The sequence below is a fragment of the Littorina saxatilis genome, linkage group LG15, assembly GCF_037325665.1.
Source record: "Littorina saxatilis isolate snail1 linkage group LG15, US_GU_Lsax_2.0, whole genome shotgun sequence".
Classification (NCBI taxonomy): Eukaryota; Metazoa; Mollusca; class Gastropoda; order Littorinimorpha; family Littorinidae; genus Littorina; species Littorina saxatilis.
The window spans coordinates 24836960-24856071 of NC_090259.1; the positions used below are offsets into that span (position 1 = coordinate 24836960).

General features: G+C 40.6%; 1 protein-coding gene across 2 annotated transcripts in view; it reads left to right on the plus strand.

Annotated features, from left to right (window-relative positions):
* Positions 1-19112, plus strand: part of LOC138948927 (mechanosensory protein 2-like) — a 99325-nt gene that overhangs the window by 2252 nt on the left and 77961 nt on the right. Inside the window, exon 1 of one of the 2 annotated variants that reach the window (XM_070320588.1) lies at positions 5665-6157. The exons of the other annotated variant lie outside the window; for it this stretch is intronic. Coding sequence (XP_070176689.1) covers positions 6085-6157 — 73 coding nt within the window. The 5' untranslated portion in view covers positions 5665-6084. Of the gene's footprint in view, positions 1-5664; positions 6158-19112 lie in introns of those variants that run through there. 2 annotated transcript variants of the gene reach the window in all.

A 19112-nucleotide genomic window follows, 5' to 3' on the forward strand; every position in this document is an offset into this window, starting at 1 on the left:
ATCTTTAGGCCAATAAAAATAAATTGTCTGTTTCTAACATAAAAACAAACCGTTAAAACTGCCTAACCACTTTGAAATATGGCCTCAGGTGTATACTCCAGCCTTAAGCGAGTTTTTTTCAGGATAAGTTGTAAAATCACTCTCTCTCTCTCTCTCTCTCTCTCTCTCTCTCTCTCTCTCTCTCTGTGCGTGGTGTGTGTGTGTGTGTGTGTGTGTGTGTGTGTGTGTGTGTGTGTTTGTGTTTAAATGAATAAGCTCAAAACAGTGACAAGTTACAAGTGCTTTCTTCAGTGGAGCTTTATTAATACCAAAGAAACTACAATGGGAAGAAGGATAACTTCCTCATTGGGCATGCTTAGAAATGAGAATGGCTAAATACGAGTTATTCCCCTTTTCTACATGCTGACCAGGCTGTCTCCTGCTTTGTCATGACTAGTACAGTCGATCTTTCTCATGCTGTGACTTGCTTTATTTTCACATTTTCGGTATTTAAAACAGCAAACACACACACACACACACATACACATACACTGAAGAAGTTTCCATTCTGATTCGGTTATTTTATTTGGTGCTATATGTTTGCTTCACATTGTTTCTTCTTTTACATTGCTAAACACATCCATAATGCATGCATGGCTCATTCGAAAGAGGGCAACTGAATAACTGATGCCCAATAGCAATAAATACTGAACAACTGAACAATAAATAGCAATAAATGATGACAGCGCCAAGTTTTTAAGTACAAAGTGAAATCATGTGACTGGACAAAGGCACAATTACAAAATACAAATAAAAAAATCGAGGCTCATTTTAAATTAAGTTCTCAGCTCATGGGGAAGCATAAGGTGACCCTAGAAACCGAAATTAGGAGACCTCCCGCCCCCAGGGCAGACTACAAAAAAAAAAAGGGGGGGGGGGGGGGGGGGCTAATTTGTGAAAAAGTATAAAAGGAATCGAAAACTGTATACATGTATTTAGTTAATACCCCAAAAATTGTATAGTATATACAATGTCAGACCCTAAAGAAAGTTTGTTAGTCTTTGCTTAGGCAAAACAAAGCAAAATAGCCTGTTTACGGTATCCCGACCAACCCTATTTTTCTAGACCAACCCTAGACTTTTTTTTTTGGCATTGGGAAAAAAAGAAAAAGAAAAAAAAAATCAATTTTGTTCCTGTTTTTTTGCAAAATAATTTAAAAAGATGGTTATAAATTTTTTTTAAGAAAAGCCGACCTACCGACCCTCTTTTTGTGTGCCTATGTTACTGTAAACAGACTAAAAGGTACATCAGAAACAACACACCAGGGAGGGTCCAAAATTGTATCAAAATATAGATGGTAGGGAATTCAAAATAAAAAAGACAATAGACAAAACATGTACTTCGGCTCATAGAGCCTTCTTTAATTTTTGACTCATTAAGTCCATGCTCCGAGAGTCCTTTTTTTAATTTTGAATTGCCTACCATCTATTTTTTTTTATACAATTTTGGACCCTCTTTGTACGGAGAGAGTTGGCAATTGTTAATCACATTCTCTCATCTCATTGACTCTCCTTCAGCTCCTTGGTAACATGCGTTCCCGTCTCTGCCAGGATTGGACACAGCAGCAGATAACCGGTAAATATGTAACAGGCATAAATGGCAAAATAGCTCGCCTCGCCTGATAGTATATGAGACAACTGTTCTACTACAAAGTCTTTCTTGGGAGGCTTGGCTAATTTACTCGCTCGTTTTACACGTGGTTCCATCGTTTTCTTTTCTAATCGGAAAACCTTGCTCCTCAGTTTGTTGACCTTCTGCCAAAGTTCCGCTTCACGAGGGGATGGGGAAGATGACGACTTTGATGCTTTACATCCTATGTCCTCCAGGATCGCCTGAATGTCATCTAAAAAAGAAAACACACATAAAATAACATAACCATAACAAGTTACAACCTGGAAGAAATTAAAACACGTGTAATTAAATCACAAAATGAAAATAAACAATAGCGTAGGAAGGCAGGCCAGAAATGAAGTGTATTAGCAACTATGGATACGATGTGGAACAATGATGGAATTGACCTTGTTTGGTACTGAATGGGTGAGGCCATTAGAACTGTACCCACGGAATACGCGCTATATAAGCTTCATATTGATTGATTGATTGATTGATTGATTAGGACAACAGTACCAGGTAAACTCCTCACACACCATGCCTCTTTCTTTCTTTCTTTATTTGGTGTTTAACGTCGTTTTCAACCACGAAGCTTATATCGCGACGGGGAAAGGGGGGGGGGGGGGGGGGAGATGGGAATAGAGCCACTTAATTGTTTCTTGTTACACCATGCCTCTAACAGGATATGTTTCCCATCTTTACGTGTTGGAACTACAGGTACAATTTCATCCATCCATGCATCCGCCCTATACAGCTTCTTCTTCTTCTTCTTCTTCTTCTGCGCTCGTGGGCTGAAACTCCCACGTGCACTCATTTTTTTTGCACAAGTGGAATTTTACGTGTATGATCGTTTTTACCCCGCCATTTAGGCAGCCATACGCCGCTTTCGGAGGAAGCGTGCGGGGTATTTTTGTGTTTCTAAAACCCACCGAACTCTGACATGGATTACAGGATCTTTTTCGTGTGTACTTGGTCTTGTGCTTGCGTGTACACATGAAGGAGGATAAGTCACTAGCAGGTCTGCACATAAGCTGACCTGGGAGATCGGAAACATCTCCACACTTAACCCACCAGGCGGCCGCGACCGGGATTCGAACCCTCGACCTTCCGAGTTAATAGACCGACGTCTTACCACCCCGCCACAGCGCCCGTCACCCTATACAGCAATTATCAACTATGTAATGGATGGGTTTAAACATTTTTTGATGTCAGGGTGTTCTTCATGGTTAAAAATCTCTTACCTGGTTGAACAATTTGTGCATCAGGCGACAGGTCGGTGCTGGCTTCATTTGTAGCTACCCTTTGCGATGGTGGCTTCCTCCCACTAGCAACCTGCAAATGCACAGCTCTTTAACTGACAAACTCACAACCAACACCCAGTCACAATGAAACAATTCTCCCAATTTCATGGCATTGGTCTTAGGCCACACAAAAAAGTGTATGTTTCTCGTAAGGCAAAACAAAAAATAATCTGTTTACAGTATCCGGACCGACCCTATTTTTTTCCCACCGGCCCTAGACTTTTTTTGGGGCATTAAAAAATGAAATTAAAATATTCAGATGGCTAAAATACAAAAATAAAAAGCCGACCTACCGACGCTATTTTTGGGGGGCCTATGTTACCTTAAACAGACTTTTTTTGTGGCCTAACATGACTAAAGGTGGAGATTTTTTTTCTAAACTTTTTTTTTTTAAACCATCTTTTTAACTTATTTTGTTGAAAAACAGGAAAACAATTGATTTTCGAATACCCCTTTTATTTTTGAAAATGCAAAATAAAAGTCTAGGGTCGTCGGGAAAACATAGGTAGGGTCAGGTGACCAGAAACATACAACTTTTTTGTTGTTGACGCCGACCCTATACTTTTTTTGCCATTTGGGGCTGTTTTTTTGGCAAAATAAGTTCATCATATCATCATAATCAAGACGTCGATCCAAAATAAGTAACTTTTTTTTGTTGGCCTTATCATTTTTTTGCGCTAAATGCAAACAGGCATTATTTGATGGGAACAATGCTGTTTTTTTTCAATTCTTACATCAGCCTCAAACTTGTCATTACTCAACCTGCATTTAATAGTGTGCTTCATTGGTTTGCAAAAACCTAAAACCAATAAATAAATAACCTTCGGTGGTGGATTGGGCACTGCAAACAATGTCGGGACAGCATTCCACACAAGTGATCCTCTCTGCAGGATTGTTTTACTGGTTGGCCTCAAAGTGATCAGTACAAAGCTTGAGACCTTGAACATCAGCTGGCTGCAGCTTTTCAAAGTCCTCTCGCCTTGTGAATTGCATCCATATTCTGCACCTAGTTTGACAATAAAAACAACAATGTTATTGTTAAACTAAGCAAAAAGGAAAGACAAAAAATAAATCAGATCTTCAGTCTAAATCTAACGCTCTGCCTGAACGCAAAACGGATGAGTGATGTACCTTTGTACTGTAGTTTTCCCGTAAGCAAGGTTTGATAAAGATTTCGGCAAATATGCCCACGGGTAGTTTGTCATCAAGTGTAAACTGTTGTTTTGTACTGACTGCTGACTCACACTCACAGTCGTAAGTACAGTGTACACATGCACACACAGGTACACACGCAGACACACGCGTACATAGTACAGCTAGTACAGAAATCTCAGGATGAACCGATCCATGCTATGTTTGTAATATTTCATTTGCATATTAGTTCTATAAATACTGTAGTATCATAGCAGACAAAAATGCCCAGAGACAGTTGGCTTATCTGAGTGAGTTGACTCGAGCCATTGCATTCTCATTCTGAAGAAGGTAAACCTGATGAAATAATCACTGCACAACCCACCTTTTTTCTTCTTTAGGGAACTTGTGGAAAGTTTTCCCGAAGCAGCTCTGTTTGTAACGGGCGTTCTTGCAACAAAAAGCCGAGCACAATTTACCACCACCTCGCACGCGATCGGTACCTACGCGATCCGCCATTTTGTTTTCGCCGTCAGCATGTGACTAGGGACGATAACCCACAAACACTTTTTCGCATTTTCTTCGCAAGTTCCACGTCTTCCTTATGTACAGTGTTTGTTAATACCTCAAAGCCAACTGTAAAAATAAATGGTGAAAACAGTGACACATCTCAGAAACAAAACAGTGACCTTAACCTTGCATGGGCTCAATTATGATACATCTGTAGGTCATGTATTTTTAGTCTCAAGGGTTTTCCTGTGTCTATGTAAGTATGTGTTTGTACAGTAGACACAAGGATGCACATGACCCTGTTGTGTAAGTAATTAGTTTGCTTGTTGTCTCACATGACTCACTGTGACCACAACAAGGTTTTAGCATACAGTGGAACCCATCTGTTAGGACTCCTAAAGTTAATACCTCCTCTTATGGACCTTGCTTTGTCATATGGTCTGGGTGGCCGAGTGGTAAACGCACTTGCCTCTGAAGCGAGACTGGTTGCGAGTTCGACCCTGGGTCAGGGCGTTAGCAATTTTCTCCCCCCCTTTTCTAACCTAGGTGGTGGGTTCAAGTGCTAGTCTTTCGGATGAGACGAAAAACCGAGGTCCCTTCATGTACACTACATTGGGGTGTGCACGTTAAAGATCCCACGATTGACAAAAGGGTCTTTCCTGGCAAAATTGTATGGGCATAGATAAAAATGTCCACCAAATACCCGTGTGACTTGGAATAAAGGCCGTGAAAGATGAATGCTCGCCCTAATAGGCTTGAGGTTTGCTGGCCGATGTGAATGCGTGATATATTGTGTAAAAAATTCTATCTCACACGGCAGAAATTAATATGTAAAGCGCTTAGAGAACGTCAAGCGCTATATAAATCTCCCCATACAATACAATACAATACAATATTTTCTGTTTATTCTTTCTGTAAATTTACCCCCAGTGTGAGACTCCTTCCTTTTTAATAGATCTTAGTTTTTCAGTGTGTTGTTTTTTCCAGGTCTTAAAATGCAGGTTCCACTGTACAGATATAGTGTCCCACATTGATACCAGTAATCAGGAGACATTTGGATCAAGATTATTTTTTCAGTGAATATGTACATGCATATGAGTTCAGCCGTGCAATTTGTAAGAGCATACATTTTGGTTTATGATCCTGTGTACAAGGAATATACTCTAACCAGGATCTCAAACTTTGTGTAGCATATATTCCACCAGGAACAAGTTTCCATTATCTTAGTTGAGTGTTTATAGCTCCATCACAAAGGATAGGACATGTAAAGAAAGAAAGAAAGTCTAACTGTGCTTACAAGATAGAAGTTGTTTTGTTGTGGGATATTTTTCAGCCTTTTGTGGATTTTCAACGCTTTTGTTACACAAATTCATATCGTCTGTGCAAACTTGAGTGAAGTTGAAGTCATCAGCTTAAGGAGACAGTGTTTTGAGGTGTAAAATAGTTTACCAACGGTGTAAACGTAGGTCTGATTTTGTAAGAAGACAAGGCTATGGCATCTTCAAGTGTTCAACAAATGGATATGACCCTAAGTCGACGTGGAACGTCGGGCTATCAAGTTTTTGGTAGGCTCTGTGTGTGTTGTGTTGTGTGTGTTGTGTGTGTTGTGTTGTGTGTGTGTTGTGTTGTGTGTGTGTGTGTGTGGTGTGTGTGTTGTGTGTGTGTTGTGTGTGTGTTGTGTGTGTGTTGTGTTGTGTGTGTGTTGTGTGTGTGTTGTGTTGTGTGTGTGGTGTGTGTGTGTTGTGTTGTGTGTGTGTGTGTGTGTGTGTGTGTGTGTGTGTGTTGTGTTGTGTGTGTGTTGTGGTGTGTGTGTGGTGTGTGTGTGTGTGTGTGTTGTGTGTGTGTGTGTGTTGTGTGTGTGTTGTGTGTGTGTGTTGTGTGTGTGTTGTGTGTGTGTGTTTGTACAGTGTGTGTTGTGTTAGTGTTGTGTTGTGTGTGTGTGTGGTGTGTTGTGTTGTGTGTGGGTGTTGTGTGTGTGTTGTGTGTGTGTTGTGTTGTGTGTGTGGTGTGTGTGTGTGTGTTGTGTTGTGTGTGTGTGTGCGTGCAAACAATCATGCGTGTGTGTGTGTGTGTGTTGAGTTGTGTGTGTGTTGTGTTGTGTGTGTTGTGTGTGTGTTGTGTTGTGTGTGTGTGTGTTGTGTTGTGTGTGTTGTGTGTGTTGTGTTGTGTGTGTGTTGTGTTGTGTGTGTGTGTGTGTGTGCGTGCAAACAATCATGCATGCATGTGTGTGTGGGATGTTGTTCTTGTTCTTGTGAAAAGAAAATGGGATGATGTGCTGTGTTAGTGATTTTGTGCATATATATGTGTGCACATGTGTGTGTGAGTGTCTGTCTGTCTACCTGCATCAGTGCATGCCTGTCTGTCTGCATGTTTGTCAGTATGCAAGAGCATCTGAATTTGTATGTCCCTTTGTGTGTCTGTGTCTGTTCACACTTTACATTAATTTATTGTGCTTGATCAAGAAAAGTAAGTCATTAAATTTTATAGATGAAATGTAGATTTAATAATAATAATATGCCAGTGTGTTGTATTGTAGACATAGCCATCGATATTCAGTCATTTAAAAAACAACACCACATTTACTGATTGTGGTGTGCTTTGCCAAAGCTTACTTCATGAGATAAATGTGTGCCCGATATGGCTTTTTGACCAATCAGGACGGATTCTAGGTGACCCTCTAAATGTTATAACGTTCAAGCAGGGACCCTTTTTGTTTATCAAGCTAAAAATGAACAAGACAAAGTAAAAATGTAAATCAGCAATATCAGTGTGGTTTATTCTAAAGAATGACACTTCAAATGCTGTCAGATAATACTCTCTTTTATCTAAAAAATACCGAAAAGCGAGTTTGTCGGTGGGTGCTTTACGGAACAGCGAGGCACCGCCCATCCTCTGAGTGTGCAATGCCGACTCGCTCACTTGAAATCTAAATTATCAAAGTTCGGAAAATCAAGTGAAATTGGGTCACTCGCTTTACGTCAAATGTATCTTTACGTCATTTCCCATCCGTCTGGAGTCGGTTCTAAATCTGTCGCTCTCTGTTCAACAAGAAAAAGCGAAGCAACCGAAACGCATGTTCAACATGGTTTGTTGTGTGTCAAACGCATTTGACCTGTGAATATTCATCACGTAATGTGTGTTACTCTGATTGGCTGACCCAGGTCACGAGAATTCTTTGACTGACAGGCATAATCAGGTAGGAGCGCTCCAGTTCCCATTACGGCTGTTCTGTCTAATTCGCGGGGTCGCTTCGAAATTTCTTTTGGTCGAATTGAACGGTAATAAAACCGTTATTTCTAATATGCTGACTGTTAGCAAATGATAACAGACATGTCTCACAAACGATATCAGCATTCGCCTAAAAGGCTCATGCTTGATATCTTTTTTCTCGACATGTCTGTTATCATTTGCTAACAGTCAGCATATTAGAAATAACTCATAATATCTACCCTCTCTGTGGGTTTACTCTATTCTTCTGTTTAAGTAATGAAAGCTAGTCTACACTCTGAGGGCTCAATGACACTGTGTCAGCCGATAACCCTGTTGTCCTATGTTAGAGAGATGCATCAGGTGTAATGGATTTTGCATGTCATTCTCTTACAAGGCATACCTTGTTTACTCGCCTTAAATGTTTAACTATAAACTGTCTCTGTTTGTCTATCAATATGTATGTCTGCTTGTCTTGCCTCTGTCTGTCTGTCTGTCCGTCCGTCCGTCCGTCCCTCCCTCCCTCTCTCTCTCTCTCTCTCGCTCTCTCTCTCTCTCTCTCTCTCTTTTCAAGAAAGTGGGGTAAACCCAGGTAGGATGGCCCACATTCCCATTCACCCCTTCCCCTTTTGGTTCATGGAATCCCCCATTAATTATCATCCCTGATCATGATCTGGGTGTAACAAAAAAAGATAACCCTGTACTTGTCTCATCAATAGCAAGAGAAATAATCTCAAACAGTGACAAAGATCACCTACAGATATTTACTGACGGCTCAAAACAAAATGATGACCAAGCTGGCTGTGCTTTTGTCATTCCTGACCTCAAAATAACTAAAGAAATTAAACTCAATAAGGATGTGTCCATATTTTCACTGCAGAAATGTACGCCATCTTAAGAGCATGCCACTATGTCAATGACCTCTCTCGACCCCCAAAAAGAGTCGTGATTCTCTCCGACTCAAAATCAGCTCTGACTGCTCTCCAAAATGGTTCCAGAAACCGGGAAGAGCTTCAGACGGAAATATTGTTCCTCTGTCACCAGATCATTGCCTCTGGGACAGAACTGACCCTTATGTACATCCCCTCACACACAGGGATCAGAGGCAATGATATGGCTGACAGAGCAGCAAAAGAGGCTGTCACAGATCAAGCAGCATTTCATGACCTAAAATTAACAAAGACGGAAGCAAAACACAAAATGGCCAAAGTTGCCTGGTGTCACTGGGAAACAGCATTAAAAACAGAAGGCAGTGCCCATAGTTGGCTTATTCTGCCCCGACAAACAAAACAAAACAGGCCTACACTCCCCAACCCCCTCCTTAAAATACTTCGCAGAATTCGCACGGATGGATGCGCTTACAAGTTCTTTCCCCGTCTCTGTGAATGTGGACAGTTGCTATCTTTTTTACACCTCTTTGACCGCTGCCAATCACTCCAACAAGATTTCCGCAACCTACACACCCTTGTCAACGAACACAAACTGAAACCCCATGAGTTTTTAGATAAACATTGCACGCTTCAATGGAAGCCAGCATACACCCTGTGTCTCTCAATATATAAGGCTGAAATAGGACATCTGTTTTGAAAACCTCATCCCCTTTCCTCCTTTCCACCCCTCAATCCTTTCTCCCACCGACCCCCCCCCCCCCCTCCCACGCCTAAAACACAAAGCATAGCTATACTCAATTGATCAAACAAGGCTTAAGCACATACTGCCCTCCTACCTGAACTTAAGTTCCCCATTCTGATATATTATTTTAGCAAGTTGTTTCAATATTTTCCTTTGGCTAAATTAAGATTTTTTTTACTTTTTATTTTTTTATTTGATTTTTTATTTTTTTATTTTTTTTATAACTTATTCAGCCACAAATATAAACATATTCTACATACATAAAAAGCAAATAAGCCTACAAAACCGCTCCAGTCCAACCATATTCCGCGTACACAATCATTACTTCCATCCCCATTTTGAAATATCGCAACAATTACAGACTTCCAGATATATACATAACACGATCATATGTGTTCTCTGTTTGCATGTTTGTCCAGTGTCTTGTCCCCACATAAAGCATATTAACTCTACCTGTCCCAAGATAGGCCAAATGGTTCTAAGAGGACGTTAAAACTAATTATCATCAACCTCTCTCTTCTCTCTCCCTCTCCCTCCCTCCCTCGCTGTCTCTCTCTCGCTCGCTCCCAAACTTCCTTCTTGCTCTCACTATCTTTACAGCTATTGAATCGTAAAACTGCTCTGTCATGTCGTCATACTTCACAGGCATCAAGGCGAATTCTGTCAAGAACATCCTGGTGTGTGTGTGTGTGTGTGTGCGTTGGTGTGTGTGTGCGTGCGTGAATGGGTGTCTGTGTGTGCGTCTACGTTTGTGGGTGAGTGCTTGCACTCGCGTTCACTTTTGGGGTTTCCAGTTCAGTGTTGTTGAATCAGTTTGTGGTTTGTCAGTGAAAATGCTCTGTGGGCATGCTGCGAACTAAATAAAAAAAGAAAATCACAGTGAGTGAGATCATGTGCAAGTAAATAACTAGGTAATTTGCCCTGCCATGTATAGGTAAACAGTATATCAAACCTGAGTACATAATAGGGGATGGTCACAAGTTCATGTTGAAAGGGTTGTCACACGACGCAATTTGATATAGATATATATGTATTAAATAGTTCTGTGTACAGATCTAGAGTCGCATGGACATGTCATGCATATAAGCTGCATGTGCGCTTGAAACATAGGCACGTGACACTGGGGTGGGGCTGAGTTTTTTTTTCTGGCCTACTTACACTATGTATAGTTGCCTGTACTACTTGCCTACTATACTTGTCTATTAAGTTCATTCATGACACACGAGATAAAAAAAATAATTAAAAAAAATTCGAAGGAAGCCTAGTTCGACATGAATCTTTCAAGATGCTGTCCTTCCTATACAGTGGAACCCCCCTATTAAGACCCCCCAATTTAAGACTCCCTCCCTTTTAAGACTGGCTTTTTTTTAAAAATATTTTCTGTTCATAACCTCTGTAAATGTACCCCCGTTTTATTTAAGACCCCCTACTTTTTAAAACTGGATTTTCTCAGATTTGTGGAGGTCCTAAAACTGAGGGGGGTTCCACCGTGACTGTACAAGCAATGTACGACTACACCACCGTGACTGTACAAGCAATGTACGACTACACCACCTCAGCCGAGCCCAGGAGTATACGTGAAATACAGAATACAGAATCTTTGATTTCCCATGATTGGGAATTTGTGATGAGATAAGACTTTAAAGGTGGTCGTCTACATTTTTGCTTTTTTTCAATAATCTTATGGTTAGATTTCGCTAAAAAGATATGTCAAATGATGAATGAACCATGGGGAAAAAAGTTATATAATAGAAGAAAAAAAAATATGTAAAAAAAGATTTTATTTTTGGGTAGCGTGATTCACGCTTCCAATATTTTGTTTTCTGTTTGCTGAGAACATGTGCTTTGCCTAAAAATACTGACCAATCAAATTCATGTCACTATGCTTATAGCCACGCCCAAACAAGTGCAGCAACAGTTTGACACTGGAGCGCTAGCTGTCCACACTTTTTTTTTATAAACGCACGAAATGCACGGGATTTGAGAGGAGCTTTGCGCTTGGCATTTTCCAAATAAGGATATCCTACTATGAGTACTACGCTGGAATACTACAATGAATTTTCAAACGGCTACACTGGCTTCATTTTGAACTCAAAGCCATGACGTTCCCTACACAAGGCTTTGATAACGAACGGATAAGGGGCGTAACTCCTTAGTCATATTACAGTTGAAAATTCAAAGCGGGTCGGCTTCACTCAATTTCTTGGCATCAGAGGCTTGACATAAACTAGGAAAACAAATGGTTGGACCCATCATGGACCAACTAAAACGCTGTAGGGCAGAATTAATATTTTGATGGTATTTTTGAACGTTCTCAGCGTCACTGTAGGAAGTGGCGTTCTCAGCGTGCAGAAAGTGAGCGTCAAGTCAAGTATCACACACACACACACACACACACGCACGCACGCACGCACGCACGCACAGACAGACAAAAGTTAGCATCGCATAGGCTACACTTACGTGAGCCAACAACAAGAAAACGAGTGCAGAAAACGCAATAAAAGCGACAGCGCTCGAGTCGCACACTTATTTCCCTGTCAAGTAGGTTTAATTTGTACACATTAGAGAAAAAAAAGTTTAAAAAAAAAAGTGATTGCCTACCTTCCTACCCTATTCTTTTTTGCTATGTTACCTTAACCACACCTATTTTTTTTTTTTTTTTTTTTGCCTTACAGGGATAGAGAAAGCGGACACAGAGTGTGGGACACTTAACAATCATCCGCTGAGGTAGAGAAAGGGAAAAGAGAAGATAGAAATTCCAGGTTATTTGCCTTTTTTTCTCAGCTACCCAGGCCTGAAAGTGGCGAGTATTTTACTCGCCATGGTGAGTAGAAACACGTAGCTGGCGAGTATAAATGTTCATTTTTTCAGTAAAGTTGCTGAAACAAATTGTTGGTTTGACTAGTAATGTTTGCTCTCTGGCTAGTGCATTTTCAGAATCATTAGCCAAAGGCGAGTACACCATTTGTTGGACTTTCAGGGCTGCTGTCTGCATAAGGGAAAAGACCCGAGAAGAATGAAATACGCAAGGTGGGATCATTGACTGGAACCCGGCATTAATTGTCCCCAAGGGAAGCGTTCTCGAGTCATCAGTCTCAGTTGTGTACCGCGTTCAGAACTGGGCGAGCAAGAATGATTTGCGCTTGTTTAATCATTTACCTCTCTCTTGGGAAGGGGAAGGGGAAGGGGAAAGAGAAGATTGGAATTCAACTTCATTCGTCTCTTTTCTGCATCTATACAAAGGACAAAAAAAGACCCGATAGTGTAACAACAGGTTCCATTTCTATTTTTAACGGGAACGAAATTGTCTTAAACCCAAGTTCACCATAGCCTGTTGTGTAACGTCAGAACTGGACGAGCGATGATTGTTTAGGTCTGACTAGTTTTTTACTTTGTCAGTGGTATAAAAAAAAATCGAGTATATTCATGTCTTTGCTTCAGCTATTCAAACAATGAGAAAACAGACCAGACACTAAGAAACAAACTATGCGACCTTGGATCATTTAAAGGCACAGTAAGCCTCCCGTAAACCATCACAGAGCTCCCCGAGCGTCTAAATACAGTACAAGCATACTTCCATTTGAACGCTCACCGAACGGGAACATCCTGGCTGCTTTCTGTCGAGCGTGAGACATTTTCCAAGAATTTATTTTCGTAGACTTGTTCCGTTAACAACAACGGCGCCTCGTTTTTGCGCTAGACCTAACTTTTAAAATCTAAATAATAAATTGACAGCTTGTTACACAAACATTCTTTAATCATAAAAGAATTCGTTTTTCATCAAGACAAGATCAGAACAATTCGAAGTTGTGAAAGTTTAAAAAAAGAAAAGCCCGGAAGCAGGGTCACGCAAGGGTCGTAGCAGACGACGGCCGGTGAGTCAGTGCAAATCGCCGTTCCTCTCAACAGTCAAAAGCCATCGCTAGAGTTCTTGTGAACCACAGCCGTTGTTTCGTGCATAAAAAAACGTGCTATTGTAGATAAGCTCACGTCGAGTCGCATTCAAATGACTAACTATGACGACTGCATTGTGAAAAGGGAAAACTGGATCACACGGGTTCACGATGGCTCAGGGGTAAGATAAACCACGCAAAAATAAATTCTTTGAAAATTGTTCGCTCTTTACGGAGGGCACCTAGGATGTTCTCAATTGGTGAGTGTTTAAATGAAAGGGTGTTTGTACTGTGTGTAAAAGCCTGACCGTATCTGTGATGGTTTACGGGAGGCTTACTCTGCCTTTAACTAGAACGTTACAAAATTGTCAAAATTGTTCCGAAGGGAAGCGTCTTATGGCCCAGATCACCAAAGGCAAAGTTGTAGAAGTTCAGAACTGCCGGGAAGAGCGAGGAAAATAGACATCTGCAAAATGGTTTACTTCCCTGATAAAAGGGACAAGAGGTAACCAAGTATTACTCTTTACGATTTTGTTTAACCCTTAAAGGTGAGGACTTACAGATAAGCCATGACCAACAAAAACGTGTTTGTTTGCTACACCCGGCTTGTGCTAGCCCACTGCCCCATGCAGTGCCCTTGATCTCTGCACACGCACGCACGCTAGTACACACACACACACACTGACACACACGCACAATCACACACACACACACACACACACACACACACACACACACATTTTACAGTTAAGTATGAAATGTGTCAGTCTGGTTCAATGAGTGAAACATAATAGACCATTAGTACCAGCTAGACCATCAGGAATGGCTTTTAACAATAATGTGTAGCATTGTTTATAATGACCTCACAAACTAGCATGTGCGCGCTCATGCATGGATGCACACAAACGGCACGTGCGCACAGAATCACCCACATTGACATAGACAGACAGCGGCAGAAAGGCACACTGCACACACAAAAACACAACAACAACACACACACACACACACACACACACACACACACCGGCACACAATCTTCTCCCTTAAACCGTTTTTGAGTTATAGGAAGTCGATATTGTGTGCTTTGGGGGAGGTGTGTGGGGGTAATGTTAGGGGGGGGGGGGGGGGGAGTGGCTGGCTTGATTAATTCTTATAGAAAATTGTACCATACAATTTTGCTTGATTTGGGGTTTCGGATACCCAAACCTGATTTACATTGTGCTTCCGATAATATTATGAATGTCATGGCGGCGAACACCCACAACAGTACAGATCAAATAATGTACAGGCGTACAGATAATTATAGGTCCCTGACGTGCGTGTAGCGACACTGAACTAGCATTGAAGACTGCAACACAGTAACATATGTCGTTTTATCTCCCTCTTCATCGCCACATTATGAATGCGTCAGTCTATTATATCTCAGTATCTGCTTCATGTTGTTAAAAAGCTATTGCGATTGTGTTACTATTGCTGTTGTGGTGAAATATGTCATTGTTCTGTAAACATCCTGTGAGACGGCCCGCATTCATTCGGTATCTTGTTTATCCCACATTCCTTACCTGGGTCAAAGAAACTACAATGGGAAGAAGGATAACTTCCTCATTGGGCATGCTTAGAAATGAGAATGGCTAAATACGAGTTATTCCCCTTTTCTACATGCTGACCAGGCTGTCTCCTGCTTTGTCATGACTAGTACAGTCGATCTTTCTCATGCTGTGACTTGCTTTATTTTCACATTTTCGGTATTTAAAACAGCAAACACACACACACACATACACTGAAGAAGTTTCCATTCTGATTCGGTTATTTTATTTGGTGCTATATGTTTGCTTCACATTGTTTCTTCTTTTACATTGCTAAACACATCCATAATGCATGCATGGCTCATTCGAAAGAGGGCAACTGAATAACTGATGCCCAATAGCAATAAATACTGAACAACTGAACGATAAATAGCAATAAATGATGACAGCGCCAAGTTTTTAAGTACAAAGTGAAATCATGTGACTGGACAAAGGCACAATTACAAAATACAAATAAAAAAATCGAGGCTCATTTTAAATTAAGTTCTCAGCTCATGGGGAAGCATAAGGTGACCCTAGAAACCGAAATTAGGAGACCTCCCGCCCCCAGGGCAGACTACAAAAAAAAAAGGGGGGGGGGGGGGGCTAATTTGTGAAAAAGTATAAAAGGAATCGAAAACTGTATACATGTATTTTAAATTTAGTTAATACCCCAAAAATTGTATAGTATATACAATGTCAGACCACAGGAGCTGGTCAGACCCTAAAGAAAGTTTGTTAGTCTTTGCTTAGGCAAAACAAAGCAAAATAGCCTGTTTACGGTATCCCGACCAACCCTATTTTTCTAGACCAACCCTAGACTCTTTTTTTTGGCATTTGGAAAAAAAGAAAAAGAAAAAAAAATCAATTTTGTTCCTGTTTTTTTGCAAAATAATTTAAAAAGATGGTTATAAAATTTTTTTAAGAAAAGCCGACCTACCGACCCTCTTTTTGTGTGCCTATGTTACTGTAAACAGACTAAAAGGTACATCAGAAACAACACACCAGGGAGGGTCCAAAATTGTATCAAAATATAGATGGTAGGGAATTCAAAATAAAAAAGACAATAGACAAAACATGTACTTCGGCTCATAGAGCCTTCTTTAATTTTTGACTCATTAAGTCCATGCTCCGAGAGTCCTTTTTATATTTAGTCAAGTTTTGACTAAATATTTTAACATCGAGGGGGAATCGAAACGAGGGTCGTGGTGTATGTGCGTGTGTGTGTGTGTCTGTGTGTGTGTGTAGAGCGATTCAGACTAAACTACTGGACCGATCTTTATGAAATTTGACATGAGAGTTCCTGGGTATGAAATCCCCGAACGTTTTTTTCATTTTTTTGATAAATGTCTTTGATGACGTCATATCCGGCTTTTCGTGAAAGTTGAGGCGGCACTGTCACGCCCTCATTTTTCAACCAAATTGGTTCAAATTTTGGTCAAGTAATCTTCGACGAAGCCCGGGGTTCGGTATTGCATTTCAGCTTGGTGGCTTAAAAATTAATTAATGACTTTGGTCATTAAAAATCTGAAAATTGTAAAAAAAATTTAAAATTTATAAAACGATCCAAATTTACGTTTATCTTATTCTCCATCATTTGCTGATTCCAAAAACATATAAATATGTTATATTCGGATTAAAAACAAGCTCTGAAAATTAAATATATAAAAATTATTATCAAAATTAAATTGTCCAAATCAATTTAAAAACACTTTCATCTTATTCCTTGTCGGTTCCTGATTCCAAAAACATATAGATATGATATGTTTGGATTAAAAACACGCTCAGAAAGTTAAAACAAAGATCGGTACAGAAAAGCGTGCTATCCTTCTTAGCGCAACTACTACCCCGCTCTTCTTGTCAATTTCACTGCCTTTGCCGTGAGCGGTGGACTGACGATGCTACGAGTATACGGTCTTGCTGAAAAATGGCAGCTACTTGACTAAATATTGTATTTTCGCCTTACGCGACTTGTTTTAATTTTGAATTGCCTACCATCTATTTTTTTATACAATTTTGGACCCTCTTTGTACGGAGAGAGTTGGCAATTGTTAATCACATTCTCTCATCTCATTGACTCTCCTTCAGCTCCTTGGTAACATGCGTTCCCGTCTCTGCCAGGATTGGACACAGCAGCAGATAACCGGTAAATATGTAACAGGCATAAATGGCAAAATAGCTCGCCTCGCCTGATAATATATGAGACAACTGTTCTACTACAAAGTCTTTCTTGGGAGGCTTGGCTAATTTACTCGCTCGTTTTACACGGGGTTCCATCGTTTTCTTTTCTAATCGGAAAACCTTGCTCCTCAGTTTGTTGACCTTCTGCCAAAGTTCCGCTTCACGAGGGGATGGGGAAGATGACGACTTTGATGCTTTACATCCTATGTCCTCCAGGATCGCCTGAATGTCATCTAAAAAAGAAAACACACATAAAATAACATAACCATAACAAGTTACAACCTGGAAGAAATTAAAACACGTGTAATTAAATCACAAAATGAAAATAAACAATAGCGTAGGAAGGCAGGCCAGAAATGAAGTGTATTAGCAACTATGGATACGATGTGGAACAATGATGGAATTGACCTTGTTTGGTACTGAATGGGTGAGGCCATTAGAACTGTACCCACGGAATACGCGCTATATAAGCTTCATATTGATTGATTGATTGACTGATTGATTAGGACAACAGTACCAGGTAAACTCCTCACACACCATGCCTCTTTCTTTCTTTCTTTATTTGGTGTTTAACGTCGTTTTCAACCACGAAGCTTATATCGCGACGGGGAAAGGGGGGGGGGGGGAGGGAGATGGGAATAGAGCCACTTAATTGTTTCTTGTTACACCATGCCTCTAACAGGATATGTTTCCCATCTTTACGTGTTGGAACTACAGGTACAATTTCATCCATCCATGCATCCGCCCTATACAGCTTCTTCTTCTTCTTCTGCGCTCGTGGGCTGAAACTCCCACGTGCACTCATTTTTTTTGCACAAGTGGAATTTTACGTGTATGATCGTTTTTACCCCGCCATTTAGGCAGCCATACGCCGCTTTCGGAGGAAGCGTGCGGGGTATTTTTGTGTTTCTAAAACCCACCGAACTCTGACATGGATTACAAGATCTTGTGCTTGCGTGTACACACCAAGGGGGATAAGTCACTAGCAGGTCTGCACATAAGTTGACCTGGGAGATCGGAAACATCTCCACACTTAACCCACCAGGCGGCCGCGACCGGGATTCGAACCCTCGACCTTCCGAGTTAATAGACCGACGTCTTACCACCCCGCCACAGCGCCCGTCACCCTATACAGCAATTATCAACTATGTAATGGATGGGTTTAAACATTTTTTGATGTCAGGGTGTTCTTCATGGTTAAAAATCTCTTACCTGGTTGAACAATTTGTGCATCAGGCGACAGGTCGGTGCTGGCTTCATTTGTAGCTACCCTTTGCGATGGTGGCTTCCTCCCACTAGCAACCTGCAAATGCACAGCTCTTTAACTGACAAACTCACAACCAACACCCAGTCACAATGAAACAATTCTCCCAATTTCATGGCATTGGTCTTAGGCCACACAAAAAAGTGTATGTTTCTCGTAAGGCAAAACAAAAAATAATCTGTTTACAGTATCCGGACCGACCCTATTTTTTTCCCACCGGCCCTAGACTTTTTGGGGGGCATTAAAAAATGAAATTAAAATATTCAGATGGCTAAAATACAAAAATAAAAAGCCGACCTACCGACGCTATTTTTGGGGGGCCTATGTTACCTTAAACAGACTTTTTTTGTGGCCTAACATGACTAAAGGTGGAGATTTTTTTTCTAAACTTTTTTTTTAAACCATCTTTTTAACTTATTTTGTTGAAAAACAGGAAAACAATTGATTTTCGAATACCCCTTTTATTTTTGAAAATGCAAAATAAAAGTCTAGGGTCGTCGGGAAAACATAGGTAGGGTCAGGTGACCAGAAACATACAACTTTTTTGTTGTTGACGCCGACCCTATACTTTTTTTGCCATTTGGGGCTGTTTTTTGGCAAAATAAGTTCATCATATCATCATAATCAAGACGTCGATCCAAAATAAGTAACTTTTTTTTGTTGGCCTTATCATTTTTTTGCGCTAAATGCAAACAGGCATTATTTGATGGGAACAATGCTGGTTTTTTTCAATTCTTACATCAGCCTCAAACTTGTCATTACTCAACCTGCATTTAAT